This window comes from Palaemon carinicauda, chromosome 22, assembly GCF_036898095.1.
Source record: "Palaemon carinicauda isolate YSFRI2023 chromosome 22, ASM3689809v2, whole genome shotgun sequence".
Lineage (NCBI taxonomy): Eukaryota > Metazoa > Arthropoda > Malacostraca > Decapoda > Palaemonidae > Palaemon > Palaemon carinicauda.
In genome coordinates, this window is record NC_090746.1 from 95,601,809 (window position 1) to 95,623,710 (window position 21,902).

Genomic DNA, 21,902 nt, shown 5'->3' on the forward strand with positions numbered 1-21,902 from the left:
CTGCAAACAATCGTTGATTCAATTACATGTGGGGGTCGGGGGTGGGGGTCGCCAGAGATGCCACATGTACTCAAATCGGTGAGACAATCAAGTAATTGCACAGTTATTTGATCTAATTTTCAATTACCTTTCAATGAAACTAAATTATAGTTAATATGTTTTATGATATGACATGCATCTTGATAAAATACTACGTAGAATAACAATATTGTTACATTCCGAAAGGCATAATAACTCCCTCCTTCCATTACGTCTTAACGAGTTTTACTTCAAGGCCAATAGATGGCATCTGATGTACCTTGTCCCAACAAATATAGTCAATTATTTGACGAACACGTGTGTCAAAAAAGTGTGGTAGGAAGGTAAAGGCTAGAAAGTAGAGGCTAGAGAATTGTCCAACGATCGTTTTCTTATTAGAAATGGATATACTTATCATAAATGTAATTGAAATTTTCATATGCTATCGGAAGCAACTTGAGTTTACTTATAAATGTGTTAAGTATTTTCTATCATTATCAGAACACATGGATGGTGTGTAATTTCCCTGTACAAATGACCAATGTAACAATCATTAGCATAGTTAAGGTGGGCGGGACGAGTCTGGGACAGCGGTGCCAAATGGAATTCCCTCGAATGGAGAATATCATTATTCATTACAGATTCAAATCATTTAATGAGTAATAGTTAAATGCCAGAAGGTACATGATAATCGCGTAATTTGATGTTCTTATACTCAGCTTCATCAACATAGACAAATCGAATAATGAAAAAGAAAATGGTCATATTTCTGTGTCTTTGCCAACGCCTGACTGTGTTGCGTCATCCATCTGCGAATTTGTGTTTGTTAATAAGGGCGTTCCAGAGTGTAAATCAGTTATAAAATAAACCTTGTCATCATTTCCTTAGTAAATGTATGCATTCAGTAAAGCTTTTTCTTGGTTCAATATAGGGTAAAATGGAAAGCTTAACAAAGATGATAGATTGCTGAAAGTTAAGAAAGGTTAATGGAGATTTTTCCAAAGTATTCAAAAGGTTTTTCAATTAAGTTACAAATACCCTATGATCCGTAAGAATGGGAATAAAGTTTAAGCTGGTCCTAATAGTCAAATGTGTTAAGTATGATTTCATTTACAAAAAGTAGTATTCAAAAAATGATTTATATTGTTAAAACCACTTGAGGGTAAACGTATTTGATATTTTACCAGAGAATATGTTCATTTCGAGAAAAAATTAGTAGTATTTGTATAAATGATAAATTCCTTATTGATAATTGAAGGTTAAAATATATACACTGTAGTAATATTTTTTTATATCATTACCAGTTAATTTTTTTTTATTATGTTTTGTTAAAATTTTTTGTGACTAATGATAGCATATGTAAATGATGAATTATAAACCACATCGTGAAAACCAATATAAAAGTATAAATGTATATATCATAAATATATATTTGTAACAATGAGCGTGTAAAACTATATTAACTTGATAAAAGTAAAAAAAAAAAAAAAAAAAAAAATAGTAAAATGTTTATCCATATTTCTATAGGTCATAGGTTCGATTCCTTGGCCGGGCAGAAATATCTATCATTAATGAAATCTCTCTAAGCATTTGATATCATAAACGAGAGCGAATTCGACATTGAAAGGTATTCTTAATTTTATATATATATATATATATATATATATATATATATATATATATATATATATATATATCACTCGTGATTTTAATGAATGTAAATATAAACCACATTGGCAATTAATATCGAATTCTACCCTTGGCATAGTATATCCACTAGAACTTCCTTTAAGATAAATGTGTTTGGCTGGGCAAGGATTCGAACCTATGCCCTGAGTCGAAACAATGCCTGCAGGGACGACTTAAGCAACTGAGTTATCAAGAGATATAAGCTGTTTTCGAGTCCACTGTACATACACCTGTCGCATTCAGGAATCTGTTCTTAGACTTGAAATCAACCCATCAGACACCCACCGTCAGAGCCTTTTCAAACTCTAGCCTCCACCAGAAAAACGCTCCTACGCCCCTTTGATGTTGGTGTATTTTCTTGAAAAACATAGAAATAGTGAGGCTGTAGGATCTCTCAGGTAGAGTTGTTTTAGACATAGCATGATCTTAATATTCATAGGTTGAAAGCGTAAGAAATATCGCTTCGATGCAATTCTTTAATAACCCAAAGATAGATGAAGTAATCTTTACTTTGTGCGGGAACTTCACTTCACCAAAGATCAGTGTATTTACACAGGTTTCAGAAAGTAGACTGTCCATTTATGTCATTAAGCTTACTAGATTTGATCTACAACTGAAACTGTATGATTAAGTTATTGTTTTCAAAGGTTTATAGGTCGCTCATGAATAGTAGAGGCAAGAGACAGTAACTGTGAGCTAAAGACTGTCCACACCCACACACACAAACAATATATATATATATATATATATATATATATATATATATATATATATATATATATATATATATATATACAGTATGTTTCACCCAGAAGGCTAAAATAATAAATAAACTGAAATGACTCCAACATCATATATATATATATATATATATATATATATATATATATATATATGTATATATATATATATATATATATATGTATATATATATATATATATATATATATATATATACATATATATATACATATATATATATATATATATATATATATATATATATACATATATATATATATATATATATATATATAATATATATGTGTATATATATATTTTTTTTTTCAATTATGAAGCCACAAATATATTTTACCATTGAATTTACTCCACCCCTTGATTACAGACCAAAAGGTCAATATTTTTTATGATAGGAATCCTTGTAGTCTAATAGAATTAAGGTGACAAGTGGACTTTCAGACTATTCTGCTATGAAGAGATAAGAGTTGATATTGACTCTGCCTTACAGAATCCTGTCGAATTCAGGTTTTGTAATTTGGTTTGAAACCAACGAGTCTCCTGCATTAGAGCTGATTGGTAAGTTTGCAACACTTTTCTGTTTATGATAATTGTATCACTAACAATCGTGATACTCAAAGATTCATATATCAAGCCACAAGTAGCATTTAGTACCGAAAATAATGAAAGTATCTGTGGCCTGATATCTCATCATCATCATCATCTCCTCCTACGCGTATTAACGCAAAGGACCTCGGTTAGATTTCGCCAGTCGTCTCTATCTTGAGCTTTTAATTCAATACTTCTCCATTCATCATTTCCTACTTTGCGCTTCATAGTCCTCAGACATGTAGGCCTGGGTCTCCCCTAGCTCTTATAGTGCCTTGTGGAGCCCAGCTGAACGTTTGGTGAACTAATCTCTCGGGAGTGCGAAGAGCATGCCCAAACCATCTCCATCTACACCTCGAGTAATCTCTCTTATAGTTTCATTTCTAATACTGTCCTGCCATTTAATTCCTAATATCCTTCTGAGGGCTTTGTTCTGATATCTACTAAACCTATTGGAGATTGTTAAATGTATAAAAATCACGAGTATAAGTAATTAAATTATCATAAACAGCTAAGTGTTACAAGTTACCAATCAGCTATAATGGCGGAGATGGGTTGGTTTCGAATTAAAGTACAAAACCTAACTTCAACAGGAACTTGTATTTCAAAATTGGAATCAACTCATGAAGGACTCAAGGCTCAACTCTCGAGCGAAGAGGACGTGTTCCCACCGCTGTAGTTGTTTTTTGAGGTTTATACAATTATACGGACTTTGAAGTTATCTGACCGTTCACAGATGGCTTATGGCTAATACTATTAACAGCAACATTCAAGTATTTGAAGGAGCTCGGGAGGACATCATTATGGATTTAGATATGTCTAGTAGCAGCGATGACGACCAACCTTTTATCACAGTTGAAAGCAAGAAAATGAAGAAAAGGAAAATGAGCAGTGTTGTTGTATCTAATGGGATGTCTGATGATAAACGAAAGAAGTTTTTAGGTGAAGGCTCTACTACGAATCATCTAAAAGATGGTAAAGTTATTAATGCTAAAAGGCCTCGGCTGTATTTTCCGAGGAATGTTTTGGGCTTCCATGATCAGGTTCGTTGGGCAGTTCGGCTGTCCAAGTGTTATCCGGAATTTGAGGTTCTATTTAAGGAAGGGAGAAACATCCCATATATTACAGTAAAGGATGAGGTAGCTGTTGGTTTTTTAACAAAAAGTGGCTTTGAAAATATTGTAATGGAAAAACCAAAGGAACTGTATGGTGCATGTACAAAGGTAATTATTTTTGATTACCCTACTTACTTGGACCCAGAAGATGTTTTAGTTGACGACCTATTTATATAGGCAAAGCGTAGAGTAGTTAAAGTTGACGGCGAGTCTGTCCCTAAACCACAATTAATTGCACTCATCAAGGGTCCGCCAATAGAGAGAGTATTTATCAAGTGCCTTGGTTATAAACGTGTTGCAGTGTTCATTGACAACCCTGTCATGTGTTATAAGTGTTGCAGGTGGGGTCATATGGCCTGGAAGTGCCTGAATGACCATCGCTGTCGATTTTGTGGTAAGTCGCACGAGTCGAAGGTGTGTGGTGACAAAATCAAAGAAAAGGAAAAAATTGAACCAAAGTGCTGCAATTGTGGAGGTGCTCATAATGCTAGCTCTAGAGTGTGTCCCCGAATGCCCAAAAGTGATCGTTCAAATAATGGAAATCCAAGAAGTGATAGTTCTGGTGTTATTAATACTCAGGTTCCAGTGGCTAGTGAAAATTTCTGGGAAAAGCGTATGGAACAGCAAAACCAAAGTTTGGTCAAGAATAAATCCCCTGAGGAGACTCAATTTCATTATAATAACTTTATCTCGGAGTTTCGTAAAGAGATAGCAGAACTGAAACAGGCAGTGTTAGCTATTAAGAATACTATGAATAGTATATATTTGCAAAATAAAAAGGTGGTTGTTAATGAAAGGGTGACTCAAAATGTTGTGGTTGCAGAGGTACATGACAATAGTGGTGAAAGCACAGTTACATGCGAGGCTGGTTTGTCAGCTAATAAGCCAGATTATGTGGAAAATGTGGTCGGAGATTTTACAATCATTCTTGATTCGATAACCGAGTATATGGAAAGTCCAACCAATCAGCTAAAAATGAATATTCTTCATTCTGCAAGCAAGTTAAGAAAGAGTATTTCTCAAAATGGCACATAAACTCCATATTATATCCTGGAATATAAATAGTTTAAGAAAACGAATTGCTGATTTGCATGCTTATACTCAGTCTACAAACGTTGATATAATAGCTTTGCAGGAAGTAGGTAGAAATGTTTCCTCACCCCAAATTAACGGTTACAATCATTTTGAATTACAAGCTAATGAGTCCACGAATTGCAGAGGTTTAACTATTTACATAAAAAATAATATTCCAGCTTCGTATTACTTTGCTAGTAAAGTCAATGGTACTGAGTGTTTGGCTATTAAAGTAGCGCTTAAAGATGCAGAAATATATATCGTTAATATTTATGTACATGCGGATTCTTTGGTTATTGAGGACCTACCTGATGTAATTTTTTCTGAGGATTGTGTATTACTTGGTGATTTAAATGCTAGACATACTGCTCTTGGTAGTTGCTCCCGAAATCACAATGGGATTATTTTAAATAGATTTTTAGATTCGTTTGAAAATGCGTCTGTACTTGGTAATTGTGAAGCAACACATGTTAGAGGAGGCAGGCTTGATTATGCTATACTTTTCAACATGCCTGGAGTACAGACAGATTTCTCTGTTGTAACCACTTTACTAAGTGATCATTTTGCTCTTAGAATTAGTTTTTATTTAGAAAAGATTTCACTTATTAACAATGGAACTAGATACGTATTGCATGACAGGCAGAAAGATGATTTTATAGAAAAAGTAAGTGACTGGTACAAAGAGTATAAACTGCTAGGTATTGAGGATGAAAATGTTTTCCTTGAGGATCTGCTAACAGTAATAGAATCCATACTTTACAAACCACAGAAAAAACCTAATTCTGCCAGTAATCATAAACCTAGGTATCATAATGACAAAATAGTGAAAGGCTGGAACAAGTTACTACGAAAATGCCATAGGGAATGGTCTAAAGACCAGAATATGCAATCCAGAGAAACGATGGTTACAGTGGCTGAACATGCTACAAAAAAGAGGCAAGAGGTTAGAAGTAAGTATTGGGAAGGTTTTTTACGCGACATCTCAATTTCAAAATCCCTACGTCAAATTTGGGATGGTGTCAATAAAGTAAGGGGGGTAAAAAGAAAGACAAATGCACATCCTAATGCCAGAGAAAAAGCAGAGGCATTAGCCGCCAAATGGTCGTATGCGTCGAACTTAGATTCTCTACCTCGAGATATACAGGAAAGCCTTAGGAAGTTACAGAAACAAAGACGTAGACTAGTTTGTATGCAGAAGAACTTAATGGATGACACCTGTATTCCTTTCACCAGGGATGAAATGTTAAATAGTGTTAAGAAGGGGAAGTCAACAGCTCCAGGTAAAGATGGCATAACATACGATATTATAAACTGTCTTATAGCAATGGAGGACAGTCCTCTTTTAGCATTGTTCAATTTATCATACAGTAATGGTCGCTTACCTATTAAATGGACAATTGCCCTCATGATACCTGTACCTAAGGGAAATAATGATTACAGACCTATCTCATTGACTTCTTGTTTATCAAAAACTATGGAACGTATGGTTTTAAATAGGTTGTTGTATAAAGTTGACGGGCTCCTTTCTCCGAATCTTTATGGTTTTTTGAGGAACAAGAGTACCTCTGATTGCGTATTAAAAAGCCTTAGTACTGCTGGTGTCAACTGTAGAATGTTTTTAGATTTAAAGGGAGCCTTTGATAAAGCCAATAAGGATGTAATATTGGAGTGTCTTGTTAAAAAGGGTATAAAGGGTAAGCTACTGATGTGGATTTCACAATATTTGAGTAACAGAAGGGGAACTGTTATGTTTCAGGGTTACGAGTCCACTGAAAAGTATTTTGAACTTGGTACTCCACAAGGGGGTGGGCTTAGCCCCATGATTTTTAATATATTGATGGACGAAATTGCAAGTTATAAATTTCATGGAAATTCACAAGTAATCATTTATGCAGATGACATTCTCATACAATGCAAATCAGAGGAGACTTTGAGTATCGTGTTGACTGAAATGTCAGATCTTTGTATATCTTTAGGTCTTGTGGTAAATGAGAGTAAGACAAAATATCAATCACGAATAGTTAGTGATAAAGAATTCTGGCTGAATGGAGTAAAACTAGAAAGAGTAACAATTTATAAATATTTGGGTATGTATATTGGGTTTGGTAAAATAATGGATCAAATTACCTATGTGAAGAACATCTGTACATCTCGGCTTAAGCCATTACGTGTTTTGTCAAATCGTGGTAACGGTGTTGGTATTCCAATATTAAGGTCTGTATATCTTGCCACTATTAGAAGTATCATAGACTACTCGGCTCCAGTTTTATGTAGTTTTTCAGATAAAGATCTTCGCCCCTTGGAATTGTTGCAAAACGAAGCTATGAGGGTAATATTAGGTTGCCCTAGAACTGCAAGGATTGAAATAATGCGAATGGAGCTGAATTTCCCGCGTGTTACTCAAAGAATAAGAGAGTTGGCAGTCTCCTCAATTATAAGACTGATTAGACAGAATGATAGGCATTTCAAAATTATTATAAATAGATATGTGAAAGGCGTTCCAGGATTCTTCACACTGAATGAATATTCACGAAAGCTTTGTAAAATATTGAATGACTATAATGTTTTTGATTTCTGTGTACCTTTGCCAAGTTCACGTCTAATAAAACCTTGGATTACTGAGAAAGTAGATATAAGTATAGAGCAACTTGATTTGAGAAAAAGGGACAGCAATCCCCTTGAACTTAAACAGCTGTTTTTGGAAAAGATATCTCGGTACCCAAAGGATACGGCGATTCATGCTTATTGTGATGGTTCTGTTACCGGATGTCGAGCTGGTCTTGGTGTTGTAATTAGAGAATTTTTTGAATTTGGTTATAGTACAGAGGAGAGAATATCTAAGCGTATTGGCGACCATAGCTCATCTACCACTGCTGAGCTGTTTGCCATATATGAGTGTTTGAAATTTGGAATTCATAAAGAAAAATCTATAATATGTTTTGTTGACAGTCAGAGTGCTCTTTTGGCTTTAAATGCCAAATTACCTTCAGATGAGGAAATAGTTACCAAATGCAACGAGTACATTTCTGTCATAAAAGGGTCAGGATACAGTGTAAAATTCGTCTGGATACCCTCACATTGTGGTATATATTTTAACGATGTTGCTGATGAATTAGCAAAACAGGGGTGCAATAAAGAATCTATAGATTACGCCACTTTAGTTAGTATGAGGAAAATAAAGTCACACATGGCAAGAGTAAGGGAAGGTTGGAATATTGAGATTGCTAGGGCAATCATGAGTAACGGCAGTAACAGTATGTCTCATTATGATTATGTAAGTAACAACACACGTTTTACTTATGGAAAGTCTTCAGCTAAATATGATGGAATTGTTATGAGACTTAAACTAGGCTATAAATACTATTGGGAATATAAGAGTGGAGAGGGTACCCCTTGTAAATTATGTGACGCTGCAAACTCACACACACTGCAACATTACATTATGGAATGTAGTTCTTTGGCAGAATTTAGGAATCTTGATGATAATTTTGAACAAATGGTGTGTTTTTTCATTAATAATAATTTGTACAAGAATATTGCAAATAAATTTAAAAAAACTGATATAAGGTACTAAAATTGTGAAGTTACTATATTACTTTTTATTTGTATAATGTTTTGAGTTTGCTGCAGTAATATAGAATTTGAAATGGAAGTGGTTGTTCTCTGTACATTAAATAATAGTTCTCCTTTTATGTGAAAACGGTCTGTAAAATGTATTTCATGTAAAAAATGTTTTGGTTATTTTGTAATGTGTAATATAGCTTTCAAATTTATTATAACAGGGACTCCTCGTGGTTCCAAATACATGCGATTTCTGTGGCGCAAGGTAGCAGGTCGAGCGCACCTTCGCCTTTGGAGTCGTGGTGTTTGGCATCGCGGCGGGTCCGTTTTTGTTGCGGCGGGTTTTGGTGTCGTTTCCTTGTTGAATGATTGTTTTTGTGATGAATTTGTGAAGTGTGTGCATATTTTCTTGAGTCTTGGACGATTTTGTGAGGCTGGCCTCTTCGTGGTCTTGTTGTCGGCTCGCACCGTCGGGCCCAGAATCGTAATTGTCATTGCTTTATCAAATTATAACTATGATTAATTTATATGTAATTTCAGTCTGTGAAATAAATATATAAGGTTTGTGCTAATGTACTTTGGGTAAATGTGAAATTATTCATGTAGGTGTTTTCATTTGTAAAAACTGTTACTAATTGTATTTTTTGAGTCATGTAAATTATTACTAGGTTTTACCTTTGTATTTAGCTTTTGTTCATTTATGTATATTAAAGATAATTTATGTAAATCAAAGATAGAGTGGGCTGTCTAGCAAGACTAACAGCTCCTTTTGACCACTTTTTGTCAATAAATTTTTTGAATTTGAATTTGAATTTGAATCAACTCATATCTCTCCTCATAGCCAAACGATCTAAGTTAACTTATCATATTAATTGCGAACATGCGCCAGAACTACTTATCAGAAAAAAAAATTCCCCCTTCTGTCTTTGATACTGAGGTATAGTGAATTCAATATTAAAAGGGGTTTGTGGCTTGATATTTGAATACATACAGTATATACATAAGCCTATGTACATACTGTATGTACAAACACAAACACACACATATATGTGTGTGTATATATATGTATATATATATATATATATATATATATATATATATATATATATATATATATATATATATATATACAGTGTCACCTCGGCATATAATTATAATCCATCCCAAGAACAAGCTTGTAACTCAATATACTCGTAAACCAAAATAATTTGTCCTATAAGAAATAAAGTGAAATCACTTGATACATTCCACACGTCCATAGAAACAAATATGCACTCAATCTTTAAGGTTTGTATTTTATATTAAGAGCAAATTATACCTGCTAACAAAACTAATGCAAATCAGTAATTCACAATAGTAAGTAGAAATACTTAACTTTTAGGTATGCTGTGGCTGACGTATGGGAGACAAGAGAGGAGGGGGAGGAGGAGGTGGAGGAGGAGGAGGAAGGGAAGGAGGAGGAGGTGGTGGTAGTTACTGCTTAGAAGGAGAATCTCCCTCCATGACAACTTTGGGTAAAGTATCGGGAGTTCTCTCTTTTGAATGACATTTAATATCTCTAACTAAATCTGCTAATTAGTTTTTATAGACACTTGATCATCTTCTTTTATCCTCATACAGTCAACCTTTACCAAGGACCCTATCTTGATATGAATGTTTTTGTCTTTTTTTAAATGGTATGAAAATGTGATATCACATTATCCATAAATAGATTCGGTGATTGCCCTACCTAAGCCTTATATGCGGGATGTGTTTCTACAAAAATGTTCAGGGTTTCACACATTTTCCATATTTCCTTCAAAGCGAGAGATTTGTCAGTCTATTCCTCCTCCTCAGAGGAAATATTTACACCTACCCCTTATTGCTGCTCCTTATGCAATTCCAAAAGCTCTCAGCTTCTTGCTATGCTCATCCAGAAGATTGCTACTGACGTCCTTGCCCAAGGACACAATTTCATTGTCAACTGGTTCCTCCTGCATGCATTTGAACCCCTCAAAATCACGTTCTGCAACCATTTAGGCCACAGTTTCCTGCATAGAGAGCTGAGGGTTTTGTTGGTGACCCCTTCCCATAATTATCTATGATCTTGAAGCAACTGACACTAAGGAAATGTTCTTTCCAAAACTCTTGAAATGTGAGCTTAGTCCCTTTGGTGATCTGAAAATATCTCTGGAACATTGTTTTCGTGTACAGTTGTTTAAAATTAGAGATCACCCTCTGATCCATGGGATGGAGAATTGGAGTGGTGATGGGTGGCTGAAACTTGATTTTGATGAACTACATTTCTTCTACCAGGTCGTCTTCAATAGCTGTAGGATGGATGGACAGGGGCAACAAGGCTTGTAGTGAAAGTTCTCTTCTATAAGGTACATTTTGATCTCAAGACCAAAAGCCTCATTGATCGATTCCACAAACAAAATAGGGGTCACCCAGGCCTTGTTGATTGACCACATAACGTTCATTTGTTTCTTCTACACCTTACACTTCTTAAAGGCTCATGGATTCTCCAAGTAATACCCCAGGAGATATTTGATTTTGCAAAACCTGCAAATAGTAGTGCAGAATAACAGGGTTAAACCTTCTTTCAATTCCTTTTGACTGGAAATAGTGTTTTCTTTCAGTAATGAAGGTCTCTCTGGGCATCTTCTTGCCCAAAAGACTGGTCTCATCACAGTTGAACACTTGTAGCCGAATGTATGACTTAGAATCCAGGAAGCTTTTAAATTTAGACATGAAATATGTTATCCTGTTAAATTCTCATTGATTCATATAAGAAGCAAACTCTCAGCGTTAATCGAACACATGGCCGTTGTCTCATCAATGTCAGTACCCTCTTTATAGTATCAATTGCTTTGATTTCTTACTCAGGTTTGTGCTTTTCGTGAATGTTGTAAGATTGTAAATATTTGGTGAGTGTATCTTTGCCTTACTTCTCAATAATATTTTCCTCTAAGGTAATCTTATGCATCTACTTTCCTTCTTTTATGATCATTTTGGGGGCATCGTCTAGTTGCTGCTCTTACTGAAAACTTGATGATGATGAAAATAAAAAAAAAATAAAAAAAAGCCGTCGTAACTCTATGAAAGAATACTATTTTAGACGTTCACAAGATGCTGGTACGAGTACTGTGGAGCGAGTGAAAGGCAAAACCAAATGGTATAAAAATCATTGACCACTAAGTGAGCTTGATTTATTTGTATTTTTCCACGAACAATTTAAATACAGATGGAAATTTTTACTTGCAAACAGATACAGTGCTCATAATATACAGAATGGAAATTTCATGGTCGTATACCGAAGCCTTTATATTCCGAATTACTCGTAATACATATAAACTGAAATATATATATATATATATATATATATATATATATATATATAAATATATATATATATATATATATATATATATATATATATATATATATATATATATATATATATATATATATATATGCATATATATATATATATATATATATATGTATATATATATATATATAAATATATATGTATATATATATATATATATATATATATATATATATATATATATATATATATATATATATATATATATATATATATATATATATATATGTATGTATGTATAACATATTTGTGCAATCAAAATAAAAGTATACTGTACATTACTTTCAAACATAAAAACATTATCTACTAGGGAGAACATTCGTACATAATTATATATGCACAAGTAAAGGCGAAGCAAACCAGGTCCACAATAGACCTCATAATACACTTGGACCACTGATGTAAGCAATACCCAGAACTGCTCTAAGGCTGATAAGATTGAACAATAATAAAACAACGAGTGTAGATATATGACTCTCACTGAATACATTCCTCATATATTGAACCGCTGAATGCTACAATCAAAGACTGGCATATAAATTTTCCTTGGAAATAAATGTCTAATTAAATTTCAGTGTATTGGTTTATTAAAAAACTGGAAGAGAGTCTTGATACTGAGGAATTTCACTATGGAAAACATGTTCTTCGAATAGCTCATGTATTCGTCACATTTGCAGGAGTAATTAACCCAATATGTTTGTCGACTTCATTTGGTCCAACTTGGAGTAACACCACAACATATGTCGCAATGAAGCTTCCAATCTGGTGGAAAAGTAAATTAAAGATAAGGTTAGAGAATGATCTCTCTCTCTCTCTCTCTCTCTCTCTCTCTCTCTCTCTCTCTCTCTCTCTCTCTCTCTCTCTCTCTCTCGCTAGCTACTCTTATTTTTTTTTCTTTCAATTTCTATCATTTATTAAGAGTTTATTTACTTAGGTAACATACATAAAAAGCACTTGTCTGAAATTACTATAAGGGAATTACTTTCAAACCTGAAAGTGTATGAGATTTACAATCTTAAAATAAAGTGAATATATTTTTTTATCTAATCTTTTTAGAAGAAAAAAAAAGGATGGAGGATCAGACGAGTTACTTTCCAGTTTATGTTTTTCATATATAACCAAATTGAATGATTTTGGTAAGTTGGTGGATGTGTTTGTCAGGGTCAAAACTTCAAAAGGAAGAAGAACAGAAAGCAGAATAAGGCGGTAAAGAAAACGGGATGTGCAACAATATTGTTACATTTTCCTCCGGGAGTTTCTGAAAACCTTCGATTTGTTTTTCGTTTTGAAAATCAGAGATTATATAAAATTAGAAAAGGGGAATCTATACAGTCCTAGGAGTAGAGCTTGACCCTTACGGAGCCTGATACTCATAGAAAAATTATTAGTACTGTTTTAAGTAGATGTTTGTGCTTTGTGGGGGAAGTATATATAACCATATATACTGTATTTATATACGTATATACATATAAACAGTATATATATATTTATATATATGTATTTATGTATTTATATATGTATATATACAGTATATATATTATATATATATATATATATATATATATATATATACATATATACATATATATACATACATATATATATATATATATATATATATATATATATATATATATATATATATATATACATACACATACATGCACACACACTCATATATATATATATATATATATATATATATATATATATATATATGTGTGTGTGTGTGTGTATAAAATAGAACCAGCGCAACTTCTATAAAGCCAAATTTTGAATATCCAATATTATCACACAGAGTCCAAACAAGCAATAATAATAATAGGGAAGTGGGGAATATGGGGAAAGGAAGAGTACCCCTGGATACAATCCAGTTTAGAGCTCAAAGGCAGGTACTCGGGATGGGAAAGATTAAGGAAATAGGGAGAAAGAGAAGTACAGGAGAAGAATAAAAGAGGGGGGCCCAATCCTCTTGCGATATTAGGGAATTGGTATTATTTATGTTTTTTGTTTAATAGAGTCCAAGCGTAAAGAATATAAGGAACCCATCAAATGAAATATCCGGGAAAGCATAATGATAATATACTACAGTGATACCTCTGGATACGAAAGTTTCTGCTTACGAAAAATTCAGGGTACGAAAAGCGATACGAAGATTTTCATGCCCCAGTATACGAAAAAATTTTCAGGATACGAAGAGCTTACGAGATCCCAACTCGTCGCTGAGAGTAATTTTAAAATGCGCGCGCCGCCAGACTTTGAACTTGGGTAAACTCACTTACAGCCTTCCTCTCACCCATTGGTTATCTCCCTACTCAGATGCTTGCTGCCGCCATAAGATCCTGCTTTCCTATGCAGTAGTAAAGAAAACAGACTGTTTTCTTAGGGCTTGGAGGGGATAACTAGGCTATGACTACATTATTGAATAATCTCATGGTGGTTTCTGGAATGGATTAGGCTGTTTTTAACGGTTGGGTTAATTATTAAATGATAGAAATGGCTGCATTGCATGTTTATTACTACAGTTCAGCGTGTTTATGAAAGAAAAGGTGTCTTTTCGTAAGGCTTGGAACGGATTAGGCTATTTACATGTAAAACGCGACTCAGGATACGAAAAAATAAGCATACGAAACCGTATCCTGAACGGATTACTTTCGTATGCTGAGGCATCACTGTATATTATTTCTCCTCCTCTGGTTTTGATAAATCTTTTGTAGTTTATATAGGAGATATTTATTTTAATGTTGCTACTGTCCATGAAATATTTTATTTTTATTGCTTTCTTTTCCTCACTAGGCTATTTTCCTTGTTGGAGCCCCAGGGCTTATAGCATCCTGCTTTTCCAACTAAGGTTGCAGCTTAGCAAGTAATAATAATAATAATAATAATAATAATAATAATAATAATATGTAAACTTACCGAAATCAACGTATGATAGCCAAGAGTGAAGCAGCCGTTGATATCAATTCGTGACATTTCGTTTAGCCTTGAAGCGAGGAGCTGCGCCTGGTAAAGACGAAACATCAGTATCAACAGTAGTAACTACATCAGGAAGAGGGACAACAATAACAACAACACAATAATAATAATAATAATAATAATAATAATAATAATAATAATAATAGTAATAATAGTAATAATAAATATGATAATAATAATCATCACTCATCATCATCATCATCATCATCATCATCATAATAATAATAATGATAATAATAATAATAACAATCATGATCATTATCATCACCATCATCATCATCATCATCATCATCATAATAATAATAATAATAATAATAATAATAATGATATGGTGAGGTAAGTGACTGGTTTCAATAACAAAACAAATTTTGCTTTGGACAGAAAAATTATATTTTGCAAATATCTTTGGTCTTAGTTCTTACGTGAACTCTGTCTTCAAAGTTGGTTATAGAGGAAAGCCCAGACCGTAAGTCAAAGGATGATTGTTGCATCTGTGGAAGAAAAGGGAATGTTAGAAATGTGTTTGCTTGTTTATTGGTTTTCGTCATAGGAAAATTAGTTTTTATTTAGCGAAGATGCATTCGCCTTCCTCGTTGGTTTTGGGATAACCAGTCAAGAACGTAAGACTAATTATTATCACTGTTTTAAATGAATTATCATTACTAAAATTAGTCTTATGTTATAATCTTATACAAAGCATCTAATATATTGTTATCATCATCATCGTCATCATCATCTCCTCCTACGCTTATTGACGCAAAAGGGCCTCGGTTAGATTTCGCTAGTAGTCTCTATCTTGAGCTTTTAATTCAATACTTCTCAATTCATCATCTCCTACTTAGAGCTTCATAGTTCTCAGCCATATAGGCCTGGGTCTTCCAATTCTTCTAGTACCTTGTGGAGCCCAGGTGAACATTTTGTGAACTAATCTCTCTTGGGGAGTGCGAAGAGCATACCCAAACCATCTTTATCTATATTGTTATCATACATTTTATTGATTTATTATCATGCATATTAAGGTACTTTGCCTTTGAGTATATTCCTTATTCAAAAGAAGAAATGGGACCAAACAAATGGAATGATATAATTATTTAGAGGTTTATAAACATTCGATTAGATAAAACCTTCGAATTTAGTAGCTCTAAAATTCCATGAACTTTGATAAAAAGATTCTGTAAAACAGATAGAAGATTAAATATGTAAGTAATTATGTAACACAGAAAAATAAACAAATATCTAAAGATTAAAACCATATACGCCACAACACATTCCACTTTAGTAACAATGAAAAGTGCGATTTTTACATCTGATTTTCGTTCTTGCTTCCAAGTGTTAAAAGTTGCCACGATCATTATCTTTTGTGATTACATATAAATTCATAGATGAAAAAGGAAGGAATATTAAATATCTATGGACTACAGATATCTTTGATAAAAGATGGAGTGTCTTTTCCCTTATAATTAATAAGTGAAGATTATCTTTGTAATGAGGCCATCTGTAAAGGGATCTCATGAAGGCATCGATTGTGAAACTTTAGATAAATTTGTTTATTTTCAACGATTTCTAACATCTCCACCTATTATTTTTTTTTTTTGTAAGGCAACTAATTTCATAGGGGATATCTCAAAAATTAGATTTCCAAATATTCATAACCCGTACGCATGAAAAGTAAAAGATTTTCCTTCACACACACACACATATATATATATATATATATATATATATATATATATATATATATATATATATATATATATATATATATAAATATATATTAACCCAGCCACTGAGGGGGGCAAGCCAGCCTCAACTTGGTGGCGGTCCCAAGCCCGGGTAAATGGGGAGGGTTGGCGGCAGGAAAGGCATCCGTCCGGCCATGAACAATCAGCCAAAACCAATATGGCCAGTGGATATTGTGAGATTAGAATTAATGCTAGGGCATGTATATGCTGAAGTGTGGGACAGGGGTAAATGGAGAACGCTGGCCAAAAACATTGATCCCGCATAAATTGGGAAAAGATGCATACAAAGAAGAATATATATATATATATATATATATATATATATATATGTATATATATAATATAAACATATATATATATATATATATATATATATATATATATTACATACACACACACACACACACATATATATATATATATATATATATATATATATATATATATATATATATATATATATATATATATATATATATATAGTACATACACACGTATATATATATATATATATATATATATATATATATAGTACATACACACGTATATATATATATATATATATATATATATATATATATATATATATTATATATATATATGTATATATGTATATATAACAGTATATAGTATATAGTATATAGTATATAGTGTATAGTATCTAGTATATACTATATAGTATATAGTTGTGAAGAAGTATTAGTTACATATGTGGGCAATTGTACTTATACAGTAATTATGAAAGAGATATTTCTTATGTTAATGCATCTTTAGTATAGGAAGTGCTTGATTGCAAACAGTATAAGGACTTTAGTGTAAAGGAACGAAGGAAGGCTGATCCCTTCTCCTTGAATAGAATTTGATAAGAGAAACAAATGAAAGGCATCACTTCTAAATTTTACAACAAGTATTGGTATTAAAAAGAAAACCTCACTGTTATTCAACTTCAAATAAAAAAAAAAATTAGAAAAATTTTATACCTTTGTTAATATTTTTCTCTTTTACTCATAGCTGTTGGTAGGTATTGGTAATTTATCTATTTAATATGAATTGGTATTGGGTAGAACAACTATCTTTATACCTCAGGTGAGTTAGAAAGGATGACTTCTGGGGTCCTCGAGAAATTACATTTTGTCAAAAAATAACCTAAAAATATAAAACTGTCGGAATGATAAATCTATAAAATGCAAATATACAGACAAACAGGAATTTTTATTTGTGAATAAAGAATTAAACTGTTAAAAGACCGTAATTTTAATCGGAAATTCTCCGTAAAGATATGCTGTTCTCAGCCATATTTCAGTAAAATACAGACAACCGGAATTTTACCTTTCTTTGATATCATCTTTTACGGGTTGGTGACTGTAATATTGCCCCCTTTACGTCAATATATCGGTTTTCAAAACGGAAATTGCCTGGCAACATTCATTCCAGGAATTTTACCGTTTATTTAACGGCAAATTTTTAACCGTGTATTTAAGATATTTGCAAAATATCGTAACTTCTCTCACCTGATTGGTAAAGACTTGTCCGGTATGACAGGGGATGAACATGAAGCCAAAGAAAATCATAATCTTATAAGCGTATTCTATTTTGAAATTTGCAGTGAAAAACTTTTAGCAAGAAGTGATTGTAGTGATACTGCAACCAAAGATGCAGAGAGACACGAATGGGGAAAAGAAACCCACTACATTTCTCAACACGCAGTCCACCTGGAAAACAAGATATATGGATAGCATATTTATGGTTTTAATAATCAATGGCATACTATGCAGTATTGGAGCTTGTGATATTCTAATAATTTTAGTAAAATATAGACCTTTTATGAATTGTAAGATTAAATTTCCTTGGATTCTGAAAATCTAGTGTTCCTTTGATTTCTAACCTAAGCTTGTATATCTAGAACCATTAACTATAGTCGTTTTTTTTTTTAGCTAAGTTATTTAAAAGACCTTTGCACAAGCAGGCATGTTTGAAAGATCTACATTATAAGCAGAACGTATATTTCAACTGACTGAATACTATGGAAAAAGCTTATCATAGGAGAGGAATTCTTATACACTTTCAATAAAAAAGATAGTCACTGATTTCATTCTATCTTCCCTTAGATCATTTCACTAAGAATCTAATTCTGCTGAAATAGCCCAGTGCATTCCCTTCCCATTTCCAATGCAGATGCTTAAATGTTTCCATGGCAGATTATTGAGTGTCACTTCCACAGAATATCTAGGGTTATGTAGTGATCTCTAAGATTATTTTGTATCTAAACTGCAGATTAATTTGCAGCTGGCAGCAAATTATTTAGCACCACTCCATTAGAATATCGAATATCTTCTAAGTAGACTATTTTTCATCCCATAGCAAATTAGATACAAGAAAGATTGCAAAGTACAGGTAAACTCTGGTACTGAAGTGATATTGGCAAAGTCTAGAGAGAATAAGCATATCTGGGATTAAGGGACATAGAAAACGGGAACCGTGGGCTGCACCACCATAGATCAAAAGTCCAGTGTTTAAACTTGAACAAGTAGCTATTACCTTGCATACTGCTGCTTTTTACCTTAGATTAGCTTAAAACCTTTCCAACTTCCTTAAATTTGAAGTTAGTAAAACAGAAATTTCTTACATCTATCATTACCTTAAAAATGACCTTGATGCCATGCAAATTACCAAAAACTAAGGTAATTACAATATTATTGCCTTAAAAATTACCTTAAACCATGCAAATTACCTGAAACTAAGGTAAGTACCTTCAAAGTTTAAACCTTGGTTATGACACCCATGATGGCAAAGTACTGGGATTCACAGGTGATTCAAGTATCTTATCAATAATTTTTTACACATCCTACTATCTACCTTTCTTCACCTGTTATGTAACTCCTCTCTCCTGTTATTTGACCATTATATATGTATATGACTATGCATATATATATATATTTACAACAACAGCAACAACAACAACAACAACAATAACAACAAATGCCGCCATTTTTAGTCTATTGCATGGCAAAGGCCTCAGACATGTCAATTCATGCCTGGGGTTTGGCCAACATATATATATATATATATATATATATATATATATATACATACATAGTAATACCGCGAGATACGAGTGTCCCAATATACGATAAATTTGAGATATAAGGAAAGTTTTGAGCAAATTTTTGCCCCAAGATACAAGACAAATTTGAGATACGAGGTTACGAGACGGTTCCCTATGCGGCCGCTAGGTGGCCGATTGTTCGAGAGGATGCTCACGAGGACAGCATCGCTTGCTCTTTCCTGGTGTATCTCAGTCACGTAAAGTTATCTCCGAGCATCGGCCGTAGCGTTTGCATTTTTCACGTGTGTGTACAGTAAGCTAATTTCACTTAAGTTAAATTTAAAGTTTAAGTTACGTTATGTAGTTTTACAAAAGTGTAGCGTACCGAATGTGTTGCTGTCAAGTTTTCATCCTCCCCTTCTCTTCCCCTCGTCCTTCGCACACACCACCATAAGCCGCTAACGTCTGTTTCGAAGGTAAGAACTCCATAATAATGTCACATTTTATTGCAGATCATAACCAGTATATAGGTATTTGTTATTTTTTGAGCGTAGGTTGTGAATTAGAACAATTAAAAACATGTTTTTCCCCTGTAATATACTGATTTTAGGTGTTTTGTCAGAGGGTGGGATTGGATTAATTTTTTAGTTATTTTATATGGGAAAGATTGATTGGAGATACGAACGAATTGACATACAAGCTCGGGTCCCTGAATTCATTAAGCTCGTATCTCAAGGTATTAATCTCTCTCTCTCTCTCTCTCTCTCTCTCTCTCTCTCTCTCTCTCTCTCTCTCTCTCTATATATATATATATATATATATATATATATATATATACATGAAACCATTGACTCTCATATATAGGCGAATTTGTATTCCTTTAACAATAATTTTCTCTCACTTTGCTTCATCGTCTTCCAGCACTACAGTGATATAAGAACGTTTTATTCTGTTGATAGTATTGATTAGAGACGCTTTAACAAAAAGAAAAGACCGGTCTTTTTTCTGATTGAATTCTGATATGATACACATCATAATCCAAGTGTTTTCTCATCTCATAAAACACGTACTACATAGCTATTCCAGTTTATGATATTTTGATTTAAAGGTTTATGAGCATCAAATATCCCAAGGCAACTTAAATCTACACAGACAAGAGAAGGAAACTACTCACCAAGTGTACTTCTCTCTGCAGATCCAAAAGCTTTCTCGTGGACATGGATTTGTCGCTCCATCTTTTTTGAGCGATCGGTTGCTGGTCTGTGTGAGACGAGTGCCATGTGATGTCGTCAATTTTCTTTGAGATTCTTAAGGTTGCATACTTAGTGGAAGCTTGAAAGAGCATGAAGACTGCTGAAGAGGCCAATAGATATAAGATATTGATATAAATCACGATAATGGTATTAAAATCAACTGAGTAAAGAAAAAAAGGGAATAATATGTAAACTATCTGTATAAAATGAAAGATAAAAATCGGGTTTACAATCCATTTGGCTCTGAAGGCGAATGCGTATGTTTTGCCCGATATTCCCACGAGACTTTTGTAGAATTGGACCAAGTCCTTATTGTAAACAGTTAAAAGTATGTTGTTCACTGCGCACATGGAGACGAGAGCTACAGTGGAAACAAGCAAAGCAGTATCCCCTACATCTGTGGTGTTAATTTGAATTGTTAGCGTAATCGCTAGAGAGCAAACAGCAATAATAAGCAAGAGTTTATTTAAAATGTTCAATAAAAAATAGGGTATGGAGAACACAAGAGACCCATCTGGCTTCCAGGTGTAGTGAAAGACACCGAGAAAACGGAGGAAGAAGAGGAGAAAATAGACCATTTCAAGACATTCGGCTTCCATGTCGTTTTTCTGGAGAACCATAATCTTTTTAAACACAAACGATTGAGAAAATAGATTAAAATCTTTAGAATTGTGTGAAGAAATTCTTAGAAAAAAGTCTGCAATT

General features: G+C 33.2%; 1 protein-coding gene across 1 annotated transcript; it reads left to right on the top strand.

Annotated features, from left to right (window-relative positions):
- Nucleotides 1–7,159: 7,159 nt before the first annotated feature.
- LOC137616185 (uncharacterized) lies at nucleotides 7,160–8,945 on the top strand. Its single transcript, XM_068345836.1, has one exon. The coding sequence runs from the start codon at nucleotides 7,195–7,197 to the stop codon at nucleotides 8,815–8,817; it is 1,623 nt and encodes a 540-aa protein (XP_068201937.1). The 5' UTR covers nucleotides 7,160–7,194; the 3' UTR covers nucleotides 8,818–8,945.
- Nucleotides 8,946–21,902: the final 12,957 nt, after the last annotated feature.